We start from the raw sequence: 21621 nt of genomic DNA, 5'->3' as shown, positions 1-21621 counted from the left end.
GGCCTTCTTTTTTCTCCTAATTTTTATTGAAGTAATGTTGTGTTAGTTTCTCCTGTACAGTAAAGTGATCAGCTATAGGATGCTTATGTCCCCTCTTTTTTCGATTTCCTGCCCATGTAGGGCACTGAGTAGAGTCCTGGGTCTTCTTCAAATGGGCCCTCCACATCAGTTCCTGGCTGCTGTGTGTTGATGTACATTTTGAGTGTCAGGTGATGGTAAAGGGCAGAGACAGAGAGAGAGAGTCTGTACACTCGGGCATAAAGACGTGTGGTGCCTCCTCTTGGATCATGAAACTAGAAGGGCCATGGACAGACGGGATCGGTGGCCCCCAGCTTAACACCCTTCACACCTGAGCTTGGGGCCGGGTGCCCTGCATGCACCCCGTGGACAGGATGTGCCTCAGCCCAGGGGGATGCTTCCCTGCCACCTTCTGGGTTGGGCTTTGAAGAAGGTGGAGAAAACGTTCAGAAAGAGCCTTGCAGGAAGGAGGGCAGATCTGAGAAACCAGCTGGTGAGGTGCAAAACCCGACACCTGATGGCGCTCTGCCGTCACTTCAGTCGTGCCCCGCTTCTTGCAACTGTAGTGCAGCCCGCCAGGCTCCTCTGCCCGGGGGATTCTCCAGGCAAGAATGCTGGAGTGGGGTGCCATGCCCTCCTCCAGCGGCTTCCCCACCCAGGGATTGACCCTGCATCTCTTAAATCTCCTGCATTGGCAGTTGGGTTCTTTACCATCTAGCACACCTGGTGAGACTCAAAACCCAATACTTAATTATGCTAATGCCCCCTAATACAAATAAGCTGCTGCTGCTGCTGCTGCATCGCTTCAGTCATGTCCGACGCTGTGCGACCCCACAGACGGCAGCCCTCCAGGCTTCCCCATCCCTGGGATGCTTCCCCGGGCAAGAACACTAGAGCAGGTTGCCATTTCCTTCTCCAGTGCATGAAAGTGAAGTCGCTCAGTCGTGTCCGACTCTTAGAGACCCCATGGACCTCAGCCCATCAGGCTCCTCCATCCATGGGATTCTCCAGGCAAGAGTACTGGAGTGGGGTACCACTGCCTTCTCCATACAAATAAGAGCCATGGATTAAATAAGCCATTCTGCTCCCCACCCCCAAAACAAAGCAGAAACACCCCAGAATTGCCAGATGGAGCCTGTGTGAGCCCCTGGTGAGCTGGGGTCCAGCCTGGCCTGTCTCGGCAGTGGGGAGGCTCCAGGAGGCCTGCAGTGACCTTGATCCTGTCCCCTGTCCCGGCGGCAGGAGCTGCGCTCCCGGGAGGAGGAGCTGATGCGGGCCGCCCTGCAGCAGAAGTCGCAGGAGGAGCTGCTCCGGCGGCGGGAGCAGCAGCTGGCCGCACGGGAGATCGACGTGCTGGAGCGAGAGCTCAACATCCTCATCTTCCAGCTGAATCAGGAGAAGCCCAACGTCAAGAAGAGGAAGGGCAAGTTTAAGAGGAGCCGCCTGAAGCTCAGAGACGGCCATCGCATCAGTTTACCTTCAGGTACGGTCCCGCCCCGACGTCCCCTCAGACTTATGTGGTCGTCCCTCCTGTTTGCTTTGTTTCATCAGAGCCGGGGGAGTGAGATTTTATGACTGAGCATCTTCACCTCTTGCTTCAGTTCCTGGTCAGAACGTAACGACCTAGTGAGTTTTCACGTGTGAAGCAGCCTGGGAAGGGAGCATACTGCAGGGGACCAGAAGCAGTGTACCTGACTGCAGGCACCCTTTCCTGTTAATGACGTTATTGTTTACTCCTTTGGAAATCAAAGCGGAATTTCTCTTTAGCTGATTGCATTGAACCAGCACTACACAACATGGTGAAAATCCAGAACAAACACGTCTTACTCAAAATACTTAAACAATTAAGAAACAAAAGCAATGGAATGATTTCTTTGACCCCCACCAGTGGCAAATTTCTGTCTGTAATCCTAATAGCAAGAAAAGTGGAGTACACTGAGAGATACAAACTCAAAGTAAATTAGCAGCAAAGAGCTATTTATTTATCTATGTAATTAGCATGATACAACAGTTTAGGATTTTGGTTTTTTTGCGGGGGGGAGAGAGGAATAAGTCAAATGGAACATTTAAGTTAAACTTCCTACGTAATTTTTTAACCAAATCAAAGTTTGAAACTTAAGAAACAGAGGTATATTTTAAGATCGTAATTTAAGCGAACTTTTCATTAGTCATCACAATTGTTAGGCTACAGTTACCTTTTAAAATCTGAACATCAATTTCTTGCTTCCACAAGGAGCTGGCTGTTATCTGGGGCACTGAGGTTGCTGTTTGCACCCTTAGCAAAGTATATTCAGTGCCTCGATGACCACCCACCTTCATCTAAGGGTTCAAAATCATTGAGGTATAAAAGTGAAAGTTAAAGTTGGTCAGTCACGTCCAACTCTTTGTAACCCCATGGACTGTATGCCATGGAATTCTCCAGGCCAGAATACTGGAGTGGGTAGCCGTTCCGTTCTCCAGGGGATCTTCCCAACTCAGGAATCAAACCCAGGTCTCCCACACTGTAGGCAGATTCTTTACCAGCTGAGCCACGAGGGAAGTAAACCAGTAATTCTAGGCAACCTTTTAAAAAATATTTTAAATCATTGCAATATAACATAAATGGATTACGAAGAACTGACTCATTGGAAAAGACCCTGATGCTGGGAAAGATTGAAGGCGGGAGGAAAAGGGGACGACACAGGATGAGATGGCTGGATGGCATCACGGACTCGATGGATGTGAGTCTGAGTGAACTCCAGGAGTTGGTGATGGACAGGGAGGCCTGGCGTGCTGCGGTTCATGGGGTCACAAAGAGTCGGACACAACTGAGCGACTGAACTGAAATGGATTACATGTTGGGAGAAACTAAACAGAGTACAAAATAGCAAACATATGTCAATTCATAAAGTTAGGTTCTTTGATGTTATGTGTTGTATTTTGAGTGAGGTAATATCAAATGTCCCTCTGTGCTTTGCAGTAGTTTTCTCACAGGGAAGGATGATGACAGAGCAAGAGCTGGCTGCCCCTGTAGGGCTGGTGTTTGTTGCTTCAGTCAAGTTCAAGTCCAACTCTTTTGCCACCCCATGGACTGTAGCCCGCCAGGCTCCTCTGTCCATGGGATTTCCCAGGCAAGAATACTGGAGTGGGCTGCCATTTCCTTCTCCTGGTCAGGGCATCTTCCTGACCCAGGGATCGAACCTGAGTCTCATATGTCTTCTGCTTGTCAGGTGGATTCTTTACTATTGAGCCACCTAGGCAGCCCAGCCTATAGAGAATACACAGTCAATGTGTATATATCTGTATGTATCTGTCTTTCTATATATGTATTACATCTTAGAGTGCTCTTTACAGATTCCAGTGTTTTCCTGAGATGTTTGGTAATAGCGTGGAAATTTGATTTAAATAACAGTAACAGGAGTTTTGTTTATATAAAATATGTATACATTGTCTTGTAAAGATACTTACTATGAAATCCTTGCAGCTTGCCAAGTATTGTGACTTCTTTGGTTACAGAAGAAGTCCTTAATTGATCAGAAAATTGCTGCTGTGGGGTAGTCAGAAGTACACAGTATATACATCATTGATTAAGTGGTTTGATGGGGTGAGAACTGGCTATGTGGTCCTCATTCATTTTACCTTTGACCTCTTTGGGAACGAAAAAAAAGGTGCTTTTCCAGGTTCTCTTCTAAAATTTGCTTTTAGCCAAAGTGTAACTTGAAAGACAACTCACTGGACTGTCTGATATGTCAGACATAATTTAGAATAGTCTGTTTTGTTTAAGGTAAGGCTTCTTTCTGCTTTTGATATAGACAATAGACAAATTCAGAGAGGCATTCAGTGTGAGTTTTCTTCTCTAGTCCTGAGCTATATCAGTGTTCTTCTATCTGTGTTGTGACCATATTACCATAATTAATATTCACTGATTCCCTGGGGAAACTTTGGAGAGGGGAGCTAATTAGAAACCGATGGGAAAGAAACTTGGGAGAAACAATGAAATCATTGCAGTGATTCTTTAATCTTCATGAGAGAGTGATTAAACAAAGTATCACAGGATTCCTGGGGTGGTTCTTCTCAAATTTTACTTGGCTGGTACCTTGCATTTATTCAGCACAAAGTGAATATATTTGAATGTTTTTGCTGGATTTATATTATTCCTGGATAGTACTAGTTCCCTTTTCTGTTTCTGAGAATAGAGGGGTCATTTTAGTCACATATTTTTTTTTACCTTGTGCCACTTAATAAAAGATTCTAGTTAAAACATAACCTCAAAATCTGTTGCTATAATCCTAAACCATTTTAAAGGCATGAATGCAGTTTCTGTAGTTTAGGGTGGTAGTTACCTCTTCTGCCCACAAGATGGTGCTACAGCGCTGTGACCCTGGTACCTCTGTGGAAACTCATTAGAATCCCCCGACTCTACAAGCCACCTCACCAACACACACACAGAGTTTACTTACACAGTATCCCAAAGTAGGACACACATCCAGAGATCCACAGAAAAGAATCAGAACTATAAAAACAATTGTTTTTCTCCTTCAGTGGTTTTGCTCAGTGGAGAAAGCAATTATTTGTACCTTACATTCAAGAGAGTTAGTGGATTCCAATATTGTGATCTGTTAGAAAATTGAGTTACCAGATTTTAGTACTATTTCATGCTACATTATTAAGGAAGAAACAGCTGGTAGATGACAGATTGGAGGGTGGTGTTACTTATTTTTCCAGCTACAAACTACTTAAATCCCTTTTGCAGGAATTTTTCCATGTCTATCTAGCTTAAGGAATTTCTTAGAAATGTATCTGAGACTCCTACGAAGTGGTTCTTAGTATGTATGCTTGCATTTAGACCTTTAATGCATTTTGAGTTTATTTTTGTGTATGGTGTTAGGAAGAGTTCTAACTTCATTTTTTTACGACAGCTATGTGTAAAAACTAGACAGCTATGTCCATTTTTCCCAGCACCACTTATTGAAGAGACAGTCTTTTCTCCAGTGTATATTCTTGCCTCCTTTGTCAAAGATAAGGTACCCATAGATGTGTGGGTTTATCTCTGGGCTTTCTGTCTTGTTCCATTGGTCTATATTTCTCGTTTTGTTCTAGTAAAACTCACTAATAGTATATAACAGTTGAAAATAAGAAAATTTTAAAAGATTTCATTTCTTTTTTTTTTTTTTAAGAGATGATCTAGATAAGATAAGTGGTCCAGAGAGCTCTGGTCTCAAGGCACGGGGAGGAAAAATCAGGTTCTCCTAGTAGGAGGTATTCCCTTAGGGTAAGAATTCTAAAGATATTTTTTTCCTTCAAGCTTTCTGTACTGTTTGGGAATTAAACTGGTTGGGGGTCAGTTAACCTTCAACTAGCATTGTGTACCCAGTTGGTGCAATTGAAGTTTCATAATATTCATAGATACCCCCTTTTCTTTTCTTTTCAATTGTTTTGAAAAATTGGTCAGCCATTGTAACAAGGGCATTGTGTGTGAGCAACTTTCACACACACACACACACACACGCACACACACAGAGATCAACCTAGATTGTCTTTTTGACTAGAGTAGCCAAATACTCACCTAAGCCTTCTATAAAGGTGGAGTTAAGCAAAGAATCATTTTGGTGGTTAGAGACTGATTCAGATGACAAGCCAGAATATTGCTTAAAAGTTCTTTCAAAAAATTGTTACTAAATTTGAATAATTATCTAATCATTGTACTTTTTCCTTCATAATCACTGATAGCAGCTTTTCATTTTATGGCTATTTATAGCTAGAATGATTTATTGCTGGAAAACTCAAATACAATTATTCCTGTTGACAATCCTGCATAGCTACCTAATAAGGAAGATGAATGCTTATACAATGAGGCGGCATAATCTAAGAGGTGGTAAATTAAATTGTGTGCAGTCTTGGAACTTGTAGAGAGAGAAAGAATGGTTGTGGCAGATACATTTATACTGTGACCACTTTATATCACTCCTATATTATGTTTGTTTTGAACCCAGGTTGTGTTTTTAGAACATATAAAATAGATCAAAGAGGTTTTGAAACTTTTGGGAGTCGGTATGTCTCTAAAGCCATGGTGTTCTAACTTCAACCACTTCACAAGAGCCAGAGGCCTGCCACACTCACCTGCCTGGTGTGCGTGAATGTGAGCAAGTGTGTGTACATGCCTAGAGAGAGAAGGCAGAAGCCCCCAAAGGACTTTTCAACAAATACTGAAACTTTTAGTGTACGATGAGCGTTCCCACTGAGCCGTGTCAGTGTCCTTCATGAAACATAAATATTGCCAGTGAAAATAGACAGGTTTAATCAAAAGCCTGTGGACTACATGATAATCTGCCTTGAGCAGATACCTTGAGAACAGGTCTAGCAAGCAGTCCAGAAAAACACTGGACATCAGTCAGGACCCCTTAACAGTTCAGCCTGAGTTTTCCTCAATCTGTAACTGGGACAGAATCAACCTTTCTCTGTTTCATAGGAACAGGATGTTTATCATAAAGAATGTTTTGTGTATGTTTAAAGCACAGAGTGCTCTTTTTTTTCCCCCTGAGTACAAGTATTTGGTTTTTTTTCAGAAGACCAGAAGCACTCTGAATCTTAGGTATTATTAAGATCCAGTCTTGTGCCTTTGCAACTGCCTTTGGCCTTAAAGCCTTCCGTGGTGGCTCCCCGGCCTGTGACTGTCGCCTCTTGTCCCATCACTCGTCCTTCATGGTTTGCCATTCAGGTGCTGTGGCCTGGTTCTGTTCTTCTGGTTCTGAGGCCTGCGCGAGCATGCATGCTTTCCACTCTGGGCTGCAGGCTCCTCTCGCTACAAAAACTTCCATCTGCTTGTACGTGCTCAGTTGTGTCTGACTCTTTGTGACCCTGTGAACTGTAGCCCACCAGGCTCCTCTGTCCGTGGGATTTTCCAGGCAAGAATACTGGAGCTGGTTGCCATTTCCTGCTCCAGGGGATCTTCCTGACCCAGGGGTCAAACCCACATTTACTGCAGCTCCTGCACTGCAGCTGGATTCTTTACCACTGGGCCACCAGGCTAGCTGAACCTTTATAAAGCTCTTTGGTCTAAATTGTTTCATCTCTTTAGGTGAGAATATTTCTTTCTTTTCCTACTTATTTCCCTTCCCCCTAGTTCAGTTAGATGTCTGTTCTGATGAACTGTTTTCTTGCATCAATTCTTTCCCTTTCTTAAGCCGCTTTGCCTCCTCAGATCATTCTTTCTTAAACGGTAGGGGGACAGAGCTCCCATCTGGCACTTCACGTCTATCTGCATTGTCTTCAAAACGTGATCTCTGCCCTCATGAATACTGTAATCTCAAACAGAGAAAACTCTCATTCAGCAGAGATTTGCTCAGCACCTTTCCTGTGCGTGGCCCTGTGCCCATTTGGGGGAGATGTTGCAGTGACGGCAACTAAAACCCTCCCAGTAGAGAACTGACGTTGTATTGGAGGGGGTGAGTTTTAAGCTAATAATTAAACAAATGTTCTTTTGTTTTGGCTGTAATTATTAATTACTCTGAAGGAAAAGTCATGTGACAGTGATTAGTAGAGTGATGTCTCCTGGACTAAAGCAATCACAACTAGCTTCCCCAAGAAGAAAAAGTTAAATTGAGACTCAAAGTAGTAATTTGCCAAATATGTGGTCTGGCATGCATGCTCAGTCATGTCGGACTTTTTGCAACCCCATGAACTATAGCACATCCGACTCCTCTGTGCATGGGATTTCCCAGGCAAGAATACTGGAGTGGGCTGCCATTTTCTACTCCAGGGGATCTTCCCGACCCAGCCAGGGATCAAACCCACGTCTCCTCCATTGGCAGGCAGATTCTTCACCACTGAGCCACCTCGGAAGCCCCACCAATGAAGGGAAGCCAAAGAACAGGCAGGAAGCACATGGGAAGAAGTTTGGTTTCTTTCAGGAATTGAAAAAAGACCATTATGGCTTGACTCTACGTGCTGGTCCAAATTCAGCCTCGCACCTCTTTCCTGTAGCCCACAAGCAAAGAACGATTTATACACTCTAAATATTAGAAAAGATTTTCTGACCCATGAATCTTGCAGGAAAGGTAAACTGCAGCGTCCATAGCAGCATTGCACTGGAACACACGCCTTTACGTTTTTGTTGGAATGCTTTCCCGCTCCGTCAGCAGACCGTGTGGCTCATAGAAACTACAGTATTTACTGTGTGGCACTTCTTAGGAAAAGCCTGCTGCCCCCTTGCCTAGATCATGGTGAGTGACGGGGTGGCACAAACAACCCAGATCAGATTTGCAGGGAATTAGAGGGGATGTTATGATTTTGATCTATAATTTTAAGAATGATGAGAACCCTTCAAAGGACTTTAAACAGGGAATGACAAGCATGCCCCTGGAGACTTCCCTGGTGGTCCAGTGGTTAAGAATCTGCCTTCCAGTGCAGGGCATGTAGGTTCAACCCCTGGTTGGGGAACTGAGACCCCACATGCCTTGGAGCATCTAAGCCTTTGTGCCACAACTGCTGCGTCCATGCTGCAGCAGAGACCCACGCAGCCATAAATAAAAACTAAGCAAGCAAGCCTCTGGCTGCTGTGAGGTAGATCAGAGGGGTCAAGTGGAGTTGCTGGAAGATAGACCTAAGGATTGTAGCAGCCTCAGCGTGAAATGGTGGTGGTGGTGGAGCTGGAGAGAACAAGAATTGTCATTAATGTGTGTTGAGTATTTTTCATGCTCCAGTATATTTCCATGCTTAGTCACTCAGTCACGTCCAGCTCATTTGCGACCCTATGGACTGTCGCTCACCAGGCCTCTCTGTCCATGGGATTTCCCGGGAGAGAATACTGGAGTGGGTTGCCAGTTTCCTCCTCCAGAGATGGAACCCGAGTCTCCTGCGTTGGCAGAAGGATTCCTTACCGCCGAGCCACCTGGGAAGCCCAAGTACTTTCTGTACTTCTTTGTATTTAAGTCTACCTAACTGTCCTGCGGAGTAGGAATCAGTCTTTTTTCCACTTTTGTCAATGAAGACGCTGTGACTTACAGAGATGAAGTTACTTTACCCAAATTCATGTGGCTAGTAAGTGGTAAGTTGGGCTTCACATGTGCAGTTTGCTGACTCAACAATAGCTCTAAGAAGAATACAGAACAGAATTTACAAGATATTTTGTGTTTGATTGGATGTGGAAGGTCAGGGAGAACTCAATATCAAGGAAAGCTTCAGATTTCTCACATAAGTAATTGGATAACTGTCTTGCCTACCAAATTCAAACTCCTCATTCAATACCTTGTGGTTCTTTAAAGTATAATTATTTTATACAATAAGGTAAATTATAGCTTTCTTGCAAACATAAAATGAACATGTCAAAGATTTTATTTAATTAATAATTAATATTGGTTAATTAATATTAATGGGGAACCCATGTAAACTGGTTCACATGGGGATTTGAGGAGCTTAGTATTTATGGTCAATTTAATAAAGAAATATTAGCATTCGATTGCTAGGCTAAATACAGACTTGGTTAATGCCCATTATGGCAATAAATAATAACCTTTGGGATTCTCTTTCACACCAGGCAAAAATTATTTGCATCATCACCAGACAAAATCTATAAGTTAACCTTTGTCTCTACTGAGTTGTAAAAATAGCCTCATCAGTAGAAAACTAGTCAGAGGTTAAGCTCGACACCAAAATGAAAGAATACCCAGTCATTTATTTTTCCTGCTTCTAAGTTCTCAATACTTTTTCTGACAGTTTGCAAAGTTTTCTTTTCTCTGGTAATGTTACTTATCTTTCATATGTTCCCATAGTTCTTGGCATTTTGTCTGGCATGACAGCTACCCTGTATCTAACTATATCACAGTTAGATAATAGTAACCATCATTTGTAGGTACCTTAGCCACAAAACACTTTTAACTTTAGGCTGGGGGAGTTTCACTTGACCCCAACTGGGCCTGAAGATGAAACTGACAAAGCCAAATCAATAGGGGAAAAGCATAAAAATGTGTTTAATACAAGTTTCTGGAACATGAGAGCCTGCATAAAGAAATGAATACCCCCCCAAAACCAGACCTGAACATTTCCATGCTAGGTTGATGAAGAGTGAATTGTCTTGTAGAAATGTAACAGGTTAAGGAATAAATGTGGCTTCCTTGATGGCTCAGTGGTAAAGAATCTGCCTGGAGTTTGATCCCTGGGTCAGGAGGATCCCAGGGAGGAAGAAATGGCAACCCCCTCCAGTGTTCTTGCCTGGGAAATCCCACGGGCAGAGGAGCCTAGAGGGCTGCAGTCCATGGGGTCACAAAGAGTTCGACATGACTGAGCGACTAAACAACAACAAAAAGGAGTAAATGTTAGGGTAGCATGTTCTGAACCCCACGTAATGTACGTTTTCTGTTTTAATCACCATGGCAACCCCATGGTGGTGTCTGCTGTACTAGCCAAAAGCCTCGGAAACCAACTCCAAGAGGCTCCTTGCTGGTTTGGGGTCCACAGTTAGTGACAGAACCAGGACTCATTTAACCCAGGGTGTCTCCTCTTTCAGTTTCATTTCAACTGTGTCAGACTGAATGAAGGAAACTCTTCTTCCCAGAAGACTGTTGGGTTCTCCAGATGCTCAGTAATAGTTGATTTCCTTGTGTGTGTGTGTGTGTCAGTGTGCTGCCTAATGTATCAAGATTCTGAGTCATTGTTTATGGACTCGAATCCTGAATGAAAGACAAATAAGAAACCAGGAACAGACTCTGAGACGTACCATATTCTTCCGTTGAGTTCAGTTCAGTCACTCAGTCGTGTCTGACTCTTTGCGACCCCATGAATCGCAGCACGCCAGGCCTCCCTGTCCATCACCAACTCCCAGAGTTCACTCAGACTCACGTCCATAGACTCAGTGATGCCATCCAGCCATCTCATCCTCTGTCGTCCCCTTTTCCTCCTGCCCCCAATCCCTCCCAGCATCAGAGTCTTTTCCAATGAGTCAACTCTTCACACCAGGTGGCCAGAGTACTGGAGTTTCAGCTTTAGCATCATTCCTTCCAAAGAACACCCAGGGCTGATCTCTTTTAGAATGGACTGGTTGGATCTCCTTGCAGTCCAAGGGACTCTCAAGAGTCTTCTCCAATACCACAGTTCAAAAGCATCAATTCTTTAGCGCTCAGCTTTCTTCACAGTCCAACTGTTACATCCTTACATGACCACTGGAAAAACCATAGCCTTGACTAGACGGACCTTTGTTGGCAAAGTAATGTCTCTGCTTTTCAATATGCTATCTAGGTTGGTCATAACTTTCCTTCCAAGGAGTAAGCAAGCGTCTTTTAATTTCATGGCTGCAGTCACAATCTGCAGTGATTTTGGAGCCCAAAAAGATAAAGTCTAACACTGGTTCCACTGTTTCCCCATCTATTTCCCATGAAGTGATGGGACCAGATTCCGTGATCTTTGTTTTCTGAATGTTGACCATATTCTTACTGTCTGACAATTTCTGCTTTTATTGCCACGTACCAAAGACGGGACTATGAAAATCACCTAAAACCATCAAATCTCAGTTCTCTATTTTTCCTCCCCATATCCAACAGACTTCCAGCACAAAATAACCGTACAGGCCTCCCCCAATTTGGACAAACGAAGAAGTCTGAACAGCAGCAGCTCCAGTCCACCCAGCAGCCCCACGGTGATCCCCCGACTCCGAGCAATACAGTGTAAGCTTCCTCCTCCTTGGGGTCTTTTGGGTGGGTTTCTGTCACTAGTGGACTTTGATTCAACTTAAGCAGACATGTTTTTATAAGTGGTTTCTAAGCATGTGAAATACAGGAGGTATCATAACTCTTTGGAAATCAAAATTTTCTTCTTAGTCTGATTTTCTTATTTTCACAGTAAATGATTTTTAAACTCCGCACAATTGGTGATGTTACCAGGCCACAGAGTAGAAACTGAAACAAGATCTTGAGACTTATAAGATTTTGTGAAGCCTGTACCTGTGACGTTTGTATAACCTAATTACGTCAGTAGCATACTTGTGGATATTTTGAAAACTGAAATCCAGAATTTGAGGTTACTTCCAGTTGTTTTGTAAAGAAGACAGTATTCTGCTTTTGGGGATTTAGCTCTCATTTGATGTGTATCAACCACCCTAATGCACATGGCCCCCACGTTAGGATAATTCGACTTAGGGGTTTTTTTGCTTTACGATGGTTTTAAAGTGACTCACATTCAGTGGAAACCATACTTTGAATTTTGATCTTTTCCTGGGGAGTGATGTGAGGCACCATCCTCTCTCAAGATGCTGGGCTCCCAGTGAGGAGAAATAAGCCATATACTCACAGCTACTCTGCTTTTCACTTTCCCTGCTGGATTCTGTAAGTTACACGAGGTATTTAACTTTATCATAAAATAGGCTTTGCATTCAATGATTTTGCTAACTGTAGCCTAGTGTGACTGTTCTAAGCAGGTTTCCCAGGTAGCTTAGATGATAAAGAATCTGTCTGCCATGTGTGTGGCACGGGTTCATTCCCTGGATTGGAAAGATCTCCTGGGAAAGGAAAAGGCTTCCCACTCCAGAATTCTTGCCTGGGAAACCCCATGGACAGAAAAGCCTGGAGGGCTGCAGGCTATGGGGTCACAAAAGAGTTATATACAACTTGGCAGCTAAACAAACACAGTAACTCTTCTAAGCACATTTTTTAAAATTAACGAATTAATTTTAATTGGAGGCTAATTGCTTTACAATATTGTAGTGGTTTTTGCCGTACATTGACATGAATCAGCCGTGGGGGTACATGAGCATGTTTAAGGTGGGCTGGGCTAAGCCGTGTTCGGTAGGTCAGGTGTATTAACTACATTTTCAACTTACAGTGGTTTTGTGTGAGCTTCAGTTAGACCCAAAGTGTATATTTTTACCCCCTGTGTAGATATGTCATAATGCTTTCAGCTGTGTTTCTAGCGCCTCTGGTGTGTGACGGGATTGTTTTCTAAGTGTGTAGTAATAACAGCCACTCTCCCCATGGTTCTCAAGCAGCGAGGGGCTGCAGGAGGAGGCAGTTGTGTGTCAGCAACGGGTGGAGGTCAGACGTGAATGTAAACCTCCCCACAAGGGCATGAAATAAGGCAAGATGTGGGAAAACTTGCATATGTTCAGGTTTTAAAAGGTAATTGTAGCCAAACAGTTGTGATAACTAATGAAATAGTGGCTAAAATTACAGTTTCAAAATAGACCTTTGTTCCTTAGGTTCTAAACTTTGATTTGGTTAAAAAATTAAGTACTAAGTTAAATGTTCAATTTGCCTTTTTTTTCCCCCTCCCAAGTAAAATGAAGTCCTAACTATTGCATCATGTTAAATACATAGATAAAGAAATAATCAGCCCTTTATGGCTACCTCAGGTTTACCTTTTACCTTTCTTACTGTTATGATTAGAGACAGACATTTGCCTCGAGTAGGGTGAAAGAAATAACTTCTTCATTCTTTTCATGTTTCTCAATCATCTATACACTTTGAGTAAGATAGTTTTACAACTGACTTGATTCATCCTAAAACTTAAAAAATTGTAATTGGTTAATGAGTGATGCTCTCTGTTTAGTGACCTCAGATGAAAGCAATAAAACTTGGGGCAGAAACACCGTCTGTCGACAAGAAGAATTTGAAGATATAAAAAGGAATTTCAAGAAAAAGGGTTGTACCTGGGGTCCAAATTCGATTCAAATGAAAGAAAGAACTGATTGCAAAGAAAGGTACATGTGTGACGTTGGTGGTATTTCAGTGTGCACTGTGATGCAGAGCAGTGCTTTTTTACTTAGTTATTTTTTACATGTTGCATTGGCCAGACTTACCTTTTAAAAAGCAATTAGAGTAATACAAAGATACCTAAATATCAAGTTTATTTCTAGGATGGGCTTATCATACTAAATTAATTATTATTTGGTTAAGCAGTTTAAAAAATGTTTTACATCTCATGTTAAGGTTTTGTTTGTACTTTGTTAGCTCTTTAAAACACAGAATCCAAATGTGTTCTCTTTACTACCTAAAAATCTTGTTAGAGTGTATTTACCAAAACCTAGTTTGTGTTCATGTGGTTCTATTATTTCAAAATAAACATTTTTCTCTTGTAGAATAAGACCTCTCTCAGATGGCAACAGTCCTTGGTCAACCATATTAATAAAAAATCAGAAAACCATGCCATTGTCTTCATTATTTGTGGACCAGCCAGGTAAATGGGTTTCTGGAAATAGACTTAGCATGTGAGTGCTCTGGAAGTGAGGTCAGAAGGGTTAGCAGCATCAGAGTAGTAGTCGGGCTACACGGAGCTCGAGACTTATCTTCTGTCCTGGCAGTGTTCATGGTGGAAAGTAATCATTAGGCTCCACATTGTTTATTAGGAATTTGTAACTCCTATTCTTTACCAGAAAAAATAGTATAATTTATTAGATAGATCCAAATTAATTTAGTATAGGAAATAGTAAATATGAAAATGTAGGCACCCTGAAATTCTGCTGAGGTGGTATTCCCACCCCACGACATAATAAAATATTGTCAAGCTAGTTAGCTGTGGAAAACTACTGCTGGAGAGTGTTACACTGGAATCTCTAATTTAAGTAAGTCATCATTGCTTTCTATATTCAACATTCCTGTTCAGTGTTCAGATATTAAAAGATTGAAAAGATACGGTAGTTATTGAAAACCCTCAATGATGGCTGTCACCAAAGAAGACAAAATCGGTCTTTACCCTCAACAACTTAAGACAGCTCTTTGATACTGTGATCAAAGGAGAGATGCTTTAGCTAAACACGGTGTAGACCTCTTGAATTTATTATTACTGCTGTGTTCAATTTTGCACACACCTTATCACTCACTGTTTATGGTTAGTTTTCTTCTTCTGTGTTATCACAAGCATGTGGTTTCAGCCTAAATATCTGCGTAAATACATTCGGGTAAGCAGAGGCAGGTCCCCTCTGAATCCTGGATAAGCACTTTCTGACACCAGATTCGTTACTGTGTGCTGACTCTCTCTTGCCGATAAAGGCAAGAGGCTCTCTCATTATATACTGCAGTGTATCAGCAAATGTCATTTGAGGAGTCATGAAGGGCAATCAACAGTCACAAAACTGTTATTTCTGCAGTACATGTTTCATTATTTGTGACTGGATAGTCCTCCTTTTTTTTTTTCAATATTTTTATTCTTTCTTAGAATATTTTGATCCTATTAATAACTCCTCCACAGGTCACTTGGAGGAAATAAAAGGATTTATGTAGCTGACCCAGCTGGGTCTCCATGAAGTTAACCCTGTAGTCCACTGGAAGGGTCAGTGAGCAAAGGGTTCACACCGTCTGTCCTGCCTGAAGGCCCCCTCCCACCTCCCATCTGTGTGGCCTGGTGCTTCTGTGAGTTTATGTCTCAGCTCAAGCATTTCTGGAAAGCCTTCCTTGACCACCTCAGCTGAAGTGGTATCTCATCCCAGCCCTCTACCTCAGTACCTGTTTTTATTTATTTATCACTGTTTTTTTTTTTTTTTTTATGAGGCAGATTTTTCTTTTATTTTTCAAGAAAGAAAAGCATGCAAAAGCACACGAAGGAAATTCAGAAAAATACGGTCGGGTAGAAGTGACACAAACCAGAAATGCAAGCGGCCTTATTTATTTATTGTTGCTCCTCCATTTCCCCATAACATTTTTGGTTTTGTTTTTATTTTTTACTTTTTGATTTATTGACTTCCAGTTGGAGGATAATTGCTTTACAATATTGTGTTGGCTTCTACCATATATCAACATGAATCTGTCATAGCAATACCTATGTCCCCTCCCTCTTGAACCTCTCTCCCTATTCATCACTCTTATCTAAAATTCTTATTTGTCTACATGGATCCCATAATATATGTGTTCTTCGTCACCCACAAGTTAGAATGTCGGCTCAAAGCCAGAAAGTCTGTCCGTCGTGTTCACCACTCTGCTCACAGTGCCTGGTGCCCAGCAAGCACTCAGCATCTCCCGAATGCCTAGGTGACTCCCAAAAGGACAGTATGATCTGATGCAGATATTGATCATGTTTGCCTTGGTTTTGGGGGTTGCAAATGCCCCTGCAGGCCCCTCTGCAGGGAGCCTGAGTCATAGCACCCTGGATACCCCTTGTGCAGGGTCCTCCTGGACGAACCACTTGCTAAACTGAAAAGGACTCCGTGTGTCATGATGTAGAATAGGTATTTGTTAGATTTCAGCTTTGTTTTACAGTGTAGTTTTCATGGTTTTTGCTGGAAAATGGTCCTAGCGTGTGTGTGTTTATCCTTCTATGTAGGTGCTTGTGAAGAGCCAAAACTTGCCCCTGACGGATTGGAACACAGAAAACCAAAGCAGATAAAATCGCCAACTCAGGCCTACATCGATCTACCTCTTTGGAAAGATGGCCAGAGAGAGAACACGGTGGAACCCGAAAGCTGGGAGGAGGGAACCCCAGTGAGCCCTGCTGCCGACACTCCTCAGGGGACGCCTCCAAACAGTCTGAGCAGATCCTCCCAGAGAAAGAAAACGGAGTCTGCTCTGTACGGCTGTACCATGCTGCTGGCATCGGTGGCTCTGGGCTTGGACATAAGAGAGCTCACGAAAGCACAGGCTTCCGAAGACCCGTTGCCCAGGGAAGGCAGGAAGAAACGTGAAGGCATCTTCCAGCGGGCACCTAAGACTCGCCGCAGTGCCAGCCCCGCCGCAAGGCTGCTGGCTGTGGGCGAGGGAGCCAGCAGCACCCCCTCCCTCCCACCGTCCACCACTGCAAACCTCCTGTCCGTGCCTTCCCTCTCCACCAGGTGCCTGCTGCAGACCGACGGCGAAGACTCCTTTGAGAGCAGCACACACATCTCTTGTGCCCCTCGGGTGCCCTCTCCAGATCCTTGCCCTGCCTTTGGAGGGAGGGGCCAGAAGTCAACCCCCATGCCAGGACTGGAGACCAGCCGGGATGGGTGGAGAAACCTGCCTCCTTCCTTCATGGAGCTGACATGTGGGGGCGTTTCTTACGCTGCTGCTTCCAAAGAGAGAGCAGCAAGTCACCGAAGGACCCTGTCTGATGGAAGTGCTCCCCCACCCCCAGGTAGGCTGCATTCATGGGTGAAAGTACCAGATACCACTGTAGAGACTGGACTGTAAAATTGTGTGACTCTCTGATTCTCTTTTCTATATGATTACATTTACAAATTTCTTTTCACTCTTTACAGAAATCTCTGCATTTTACCCTTTCATTTGACTGTCATTTAATTTTACTCTTTCATTTGACCTTAACTATCATGTAGATTCTGGGGAAAATACAACTAAATTTCAGCAACTTAAATATTTAATAGCATATTAAAACAGAGCAAGCATGTGGAGAGTAACTGCTCCAAGCCCCTCACATTACGAAGACAATCATTTGACAAAGTCTGAACCAATAATTAATGGGAGAGCTGCTGCTAAAACTGGTTGTCCTACCTCCCCCGTGGTACCATGTCTTCTGCATCAGCTGACTTCATTGTCCAGTTATGTTGAGGTTGAGTTTAGGGGGCATAAAAATCAAATGGACAGTAGATGCTATGTGGGAATTAACTATTCTTTCTTTTGTATGTAAATGTGATTACAATCACATCAGATATAGATCATGAGGATTACGTGAGATAATGTATATGAAAAATGCTTTTTAGATCATAAAATGTTATGCTAAGATCGGTTATAAAGTGTATTAAAACTGATGCTGCTTTCATTTGCTCTATCTTTTCCTTTATCTCTTTAAGTGTGCTACAAGTAGGCACATTTTTTCTAGTATTAGTTTTCATTGTCTTTAAATAAATTGGTTTATTGCTCTTTTATGATGTAATAAATATTAGTAATTTATAATTGCACATGGTGAAATCCTATCACAATAATCCCGTGAGAAATTTTTTTTCTTCATTTGAAGCCAGTAATTATCTGCTAGAGTGGTAATAGGCCTTCCCTGATGGCTCAGCAGTGAAGAATCCACCTGCCAATGCAAAAGACGTGGATTCAATCCCTGGGTCAGGAAGACCCCCTGGAGAAGGAAATGGCAACCCACTCCAGTATTCTTGCCTGGGAAATCCCAACAGAGGAGCTTGGTGGGCTACAGTCCATGGGGTCGCAAAGAGTCCGATGCGAATGAACAACAACAGGGTGGTAATAAGTCAGTCCTTCAGAACAAAAAAGGGAAGGTGTAACATGTAGAAACATTGCTGCTTCCTTATTTTCATTAATATTTTCAAATTATCACCTGAAAGTGAATTCAGTCATATTCACCATCATTTTATGCCTTAATTTTAGTCCAGTCTAATCCCATTCTGAAATCTATCCTGTTTATTAAACAATTCTAATGATCATTGTTCTAAGCATCTAATGATGATTTAGCTCTTTACAGTTGTAGTTTCCACAGATTGAAGCAATCTTTCCAACTTTGAGGTACTTTTCAATAAAAACAAACCTTATATCCTAACAGTTTGTAAGGTAAGGTTTATGTTCAGGTTCTTTAGTCAAAGCTTCCTTTAAGGTGAAGTCACCCAGTTTATTTTCCTTGATATCCATCGTTTTCAATGTTGCTGTCTAATCACACACTCTTTTTGCCAGCTGGTGCAGCTCTCATCTCAGCCCCCGGAGCCTCTGAACTGCCCCCTGAGTGGGTTTGGGGGATGCCCCCCTCCCTGTCTGGACCTCACAGTGACCTGCCAAGTGATGTCCTGCCTGAAAAGCAAAGAGCTGTCCATGTGGTGCCTCTGCCTCGCCCTCCCCCTCTAAGAAGCCAAGGAGGTGCCTTGCAGGCCTTCCCGCCGAGAACAGAGTCTCAGCCCTCACAGGCTGGCCCTGCAGTGGGTGGTCCAGGAGTAGCCCACAGCTGTCCTCTGGGCCCCAAGAAGAGAACTCAGCCCCACATGCCTTCCTTGCTGGACGCCGACGTGGAAGGCCAGAGCCGGGACCGCACAGCGCCTCTGTGCAGGGTGAGAAGCAGAGCGAGCCGACCATCTCTGTACGAACTCGAGAAAGAATTTCTGTCTTAAGTGCCTTCTGTTGTTTAAGCATTTCTTTTTGTGTTTTTAAGATGAAACAAATGAAAACAAGGTGTCTACCTTTTAATTGTTTCATGCTGCTGTGTTTTCAAAGCTGTGGCCATGTCACTGAAATAGTAATGGATGTCTAACTTCTCCAGAAGTGGAAGTCATTGCCGTTGGCTGACTGTATTGTTTGTCCACTGGATTCTTACCTAGCAACTTGAAATACTACACCCACTATAAAGCAAGAACTGTACAACAAAGTGAATCTCTGTTTAAGCACAACTTTAAATGCCTTTTCTCCCCATTTATATTCTTTTCTGGTGGTGGTGGTGTTCAGTTGCGCGACCCCACACACAAAAATTGTAAGAGTGCCATTTTTGATTCCTTCCTTCCTGTTGCCTTCCTTCATTTTCTATTTCCCTTTCCCTTCTTTTCTTCATTTCTCACTTTTCTTTTGTTACTTGTGCAACAAAAGCCAAGAATAATGTGATATTAGTGAGTAAAGGTGTCTGTTTTTAAAAATTTGATAACTAGAATAGATGCATAGTCCTATTTAAGCTACTTAAGTTCAGCAATGGGCTTATAATGCACAAGTATGTCCAAATCTCATCTAAAATATGCAATGTTTCTCTCTTTGAGAAAATTTTACTGAATGTAGTTTATAAAAGTTTTAATGAATGTAACTTCTAAAAGTTTTATCCATTGGAACTCCAAAATAGATTTAAAACAAATCAGTCACTAACATTTGACTTAGACCATACGGTGTACAGCTGAGACACACTAACCTGTGGGTTCTCCCTGTAAAAAAGGTCCCCCGTCATCAGTAGCCATTAATTTGGTATCCAGAAGTGTAAAGCTTTTATTTTACCATGGAGTTTTTAAAAATTAATTGACACATGTGTCTTGATGTCATTTAATTTTTATTTTCTCTTTTTAAATGCATAATCATCCCAGTAACCTCAAATACAGTCAGTGAGAAACACTGCAAAGTCAAGTACTGTTAGAATTTAAGTATTTTCCAATAATAGTTATTTCACATTTCACTTAATTGTGGATAAGTGTTAGATATCTGCTGGGTGAGATAAGTTGATGTCATAGAAAAGAAAAATATAGATTATTTTCAGATGTGGATTTATAAAATGAATCTTTGGATAGCAGATAAGATTTTTAAATGATTTAAAATTATTTTATGAGTCACTTTTATGAATTATACAGATATGCTACAAATAGACTACTGAGTTATTAAGCTATGAAATGGCTATCCAGGAGCTTGGTAAACTTGTCTGGGTTCTTCTGTCAAATATATTATGCTTCTATCATTAGAATATGATTATTCAGATGAAAGATAATAACTGTCTTAAATTTTCCATACAGTGAAAAACTTTAATTGCAAATATTACTTGTTACTTCATTTAAAATTTTTCCTTGGTTAAGAGTTACTGAATAATTGAAAGGTCAGCAATTTAAATTAAATCAAGTGTGATAAAATATCTACCTATAGTAGATTTTTAAAAAGTAAAATTGTACTATTTAGCCATTTTGGAACATCTTAGTCATCTAACAAGTATGCCCCAGCAAATAAAGAACAGGGCATGAAAGGATTATGTTAATATAAGTGCATTTGCCCTAAAGAAAACAGTCTTGTATTTAAGATTCTTGCAGCAAAATCTCAGGTACTTAATTATATTTTGTTGTGTTATGGTCCATTCTGTGATTTGACTTCCCTTTGGGGTGGCTGTTGAATTATGTAACAGAGATTTGGTTTCTTCAAAATTGTATCACACTTGAAAATACGGTTGACTACTTCATACTCAGTCACTTGGGGGCATGTAACTTCCAGCTAAAAGTAAAGGAAATACATGCCTACAATGATACATGAAACACGAAATATAGAAATCATGTTTTCAGTTTTGCTTCTACCAAAACACCGTGTGCATTTGTGTGCGTGGCGTGTGTGTGGCGTGGCGTATGTGTGTGTGGCATGTGAGGGTGGGAGAGGGATGGGTATCCATCTGTCTTGTTCCTCTACTCTGTTCCTGTTTGGCTTTATTTTCGTCAACTTTACATTATGAATTTAGAAATGAAGCTATATTAAAAAGACAGTTATGATAAAAGGACTCAATCTCACGTCACTGCAGATAGTTATTTTTTGCTGAGATCCACTGTACATCTGTGATTTTCTATGTATGTTAGTATACTTAGCAGAATCTGGTTATTTATTTTCATATATACTTAATAGCTCACTGAAAGATAAATTAAACTGATTCTTATTAGTCAACAATTAAGGTGCTCCCACTGCAGAGATTTGAGGCCTGGGCCTGATATGCTGTATTATGAAGCTTTGTGACTGAAAAAGATGTTTACATATGTTGTCTATTTTTTTAATAAACTTTTTTTATAGCTTGTCTATTTGCTCAGTGGCTTTCGTCTACTCCTGATGATTGTGACTAGTCTGTAATAGTTTATTTTTTATTCAATAAGGGAAAATATGTTAATAAGATTATTAATAAGCCAGGTATTAACCTGCTAAATTGATTAAATGGAAGGATCATGAAATGAGCCATGGGATTAAATATCTTTTTTAAAATATAAAGAAATGCTTTATTTCAAATGTTGTTTGGTTTACATGTGCATTGAAACATTGCATTTAATTTCACTGAGAA

At 41.8% G+C, this 21621-nt stretch overlaps 1 protein-coding gene across 1 annotated transcript in view; it reads left to right on the top strand.

The window, feature by feature from the left end:
- The window catches only part of MAP3K21 (mitogen-activated protein kinase kinase kinase 21), a 60233-nt gene extending 38868 nt beyond the window's left edge, over window positions 1–21365 (top strand). The window contains exons 5-10 of the mRNA XM_040242732.1: window positions 1261–1501; window positions 11532–11654; window positions 13531–13681; window positions 14060–14157; window positions 16237–17022; window positions 18537–21365. Coding sequence (XP_040098666.1) covers window positions 1261–1501; window positions 11532–11654; window positions 13531–13681; window positions 14060–14157; window positions 16237–17022; window positions 18537–18964 — 1827 coding nt within the window. The 3' untranslated portion in view covers window positions 18965–21365. The remainder of the gene's footprint in view (window positions 1–1260; window positions 1502–11531; window positions 11655–13530; window positions 13682–14059; window positions 14158–16236; window positions 17023–18536) is intronic.
- The last annotated feature ends 256 nt before the right edge of the window (window positions 21366–21621 follow it).

This window comes from Oryx dammah, unplaced genomic scaffold (assembly GCF_014754425.2).
Source record: "Oryx dammah isolate SB20612 unplaced genomic scaffold, SCBI_Odam_1.1 HiC_scaffold_6, whole genome shotgun sequence".
NCBI lineage: Eukaryota > Metazoa > Chordata > Mammalia > Artiodactyla > Bovidae > Oryx > Oryx dammah.
The sequence above is the reverse complement of the archived record's forward strand: the minus strand, read 5'-3'. Positions and strand labels throughout refer to the sequence as shown.